The sequence below is a fragment of the Otolemur garnettii genome, unplaced genomic scaffold (assembly GCF_000181295.1).
Source record: "Otolemur garnettii isolate 467f Iridium unplaced genomic scaffold, OtoGar3 scaffold00099, whole genome shotgun sequence".
NCBI classification, from domain to species: domain Eukaryota; kingdom Metazoa; phylum Chordata; class Mammalia; order Primates; family Galagidae; genus Otolemur; species Otolemur garnettii.
Window position 1 is genome coordinate 3,015,627 of NW_003852494.1, and position 1,471 is coordinate 3,017,097.

Below are 1,471 nucleotides of genomic sequence, written 5' to 3' on the forward strand. Positions count from 1 at the left end.
CCACAACGCCCAGCTATTTTTTGGTTGCAGCCGTCATTGTTGTTTAGAGGGCCCAGGCTGGATTCGAACTCTCCACCTTGGGTGTACGTGGCTGGCGCCTTAGCCACTTGAGCCACAGGCACTGAGCCGACTTAATGTTCTTAATGTAATTGTTTAGTTATTACTCTTCTGTTGCTAGTCATCTAAAAGATCAGGAGATTGTGCAATAGCTTATAGTATTAACTTTTTATGAATTTGTTCAGAAATTTGTCTCTCAAATGGAGAAAAGGTTTTCATCAGCTAATGTTTTAAACATCTCAGGTGAACTAAGCAAGTTATAATTAAAATATCTCATTTTGGACGGCACCTGTGGCTCAGTGAGTTGGGTGCTAGCCCCATTTACCGAGGGTGGCAAGTTCAAACCCGGCCCTGGAGTAACTACAACAAAAATATAGCCAGGTGTTGTTGGCGCCTGTAGTCCCAGCTACTCTGGAGACTGAGGCAAGAGAATCGCCTAAGCCCAGGAGTTGGAGGTTGCTGTAAGCTGTGTGACTCCACGGCATTCTACCGAGGGTGTTAAAGTGAGACTCTGTCTCTACAAAAAAGAAAATAAGTAAATAAATAAAGTATTTCATTTTCTAGTGGACTTAGTGATTTTTTTTTGTTTAAATCATTTTTTTTGTTTGTTTAAATCAAGGCTTGTGTTAACTTCCAATAACTAACTTTGAGAATGAATTCCATGCATTGAAGAAGTGGACTATACCTGAAAACAATTTTCTATAATACAGTCTTTCTTTGTTTATAAAATTTAAATAGGAAAATTCCTTTATTTAGGTAAAATCCTTTTATCATTTCACAGGAGATGGCCTTATTTTACCTGTTATCAATTACATTTCTGCCCTGCTTCAGAACCTTCAGGAATCTAGCCAGTGGGAACTGGCCCTAAGATTTGTAGTTGGTTCATTTGGTACCTGTCTTCAGCACTCTGTGTCAAACTTCATGAATGCCAGTTTAAGTGAAAAGGTATAGTTTTGAGCACAAATACTTGGACTTTGGGTGAATATAGATAATAAAGCACTGCCAAACAAAGGAATTGGGAGTCCACATTATCCTATTTGGCTATGCAACAAGGAAACTGATAATTCGTCAGATTTAAGAAACATTTGTTGAGGGCAGCACCTATGGCTCAGTGAGTAGGGCGCTGGCCCCATATTACCAAGGGTGGCGGGTTCAAACCTGGCCCTGGCCATACTGCAACAAAAAAATAGCCAGGCATTGTGGCGGGCGCCAGTAGTCCCAGCAAGTTAAATGAGCTTTTTGGTTATAATAAGTCTTTGCACTGCAAGCTCAGTGCAGTTTTGACTATGTCACATTGGGTCAAAAATAGCTCCCTGCTTTTTTTTTTTTTTTTGAGACAGGGTCTCACTATGTCGCCCTAGGTAGAGTGCTGTGGAGTCATAGCTCACAGCAACCTCAAACTCTTGGGCTCAAG

At 40.7% G+C, this 1,471-nt stretch overlaps 1 protein-coding gene across 1 annotated transcript in view; it reads left to right on the forward strand.

The window, feature by feature from the left end:
• The window catches only part of KNTC1 (kinetochore associated 1), a 105,325-nt gene that overhangs the window by 62,169 nt on the left and 41,685 nt on the right, over positions 1-1,471 (forward strand). The window contains exon 36 of the mRNA XM_012809015.2: positions 839-1,002. Within this exon, the coding sequence (XP_012664469.2) occupies positions 839-1,002 (164 nt within the window). The remainder of the gene's footprint in view (positions 1-838; positions 1,003-1,471) is intronic.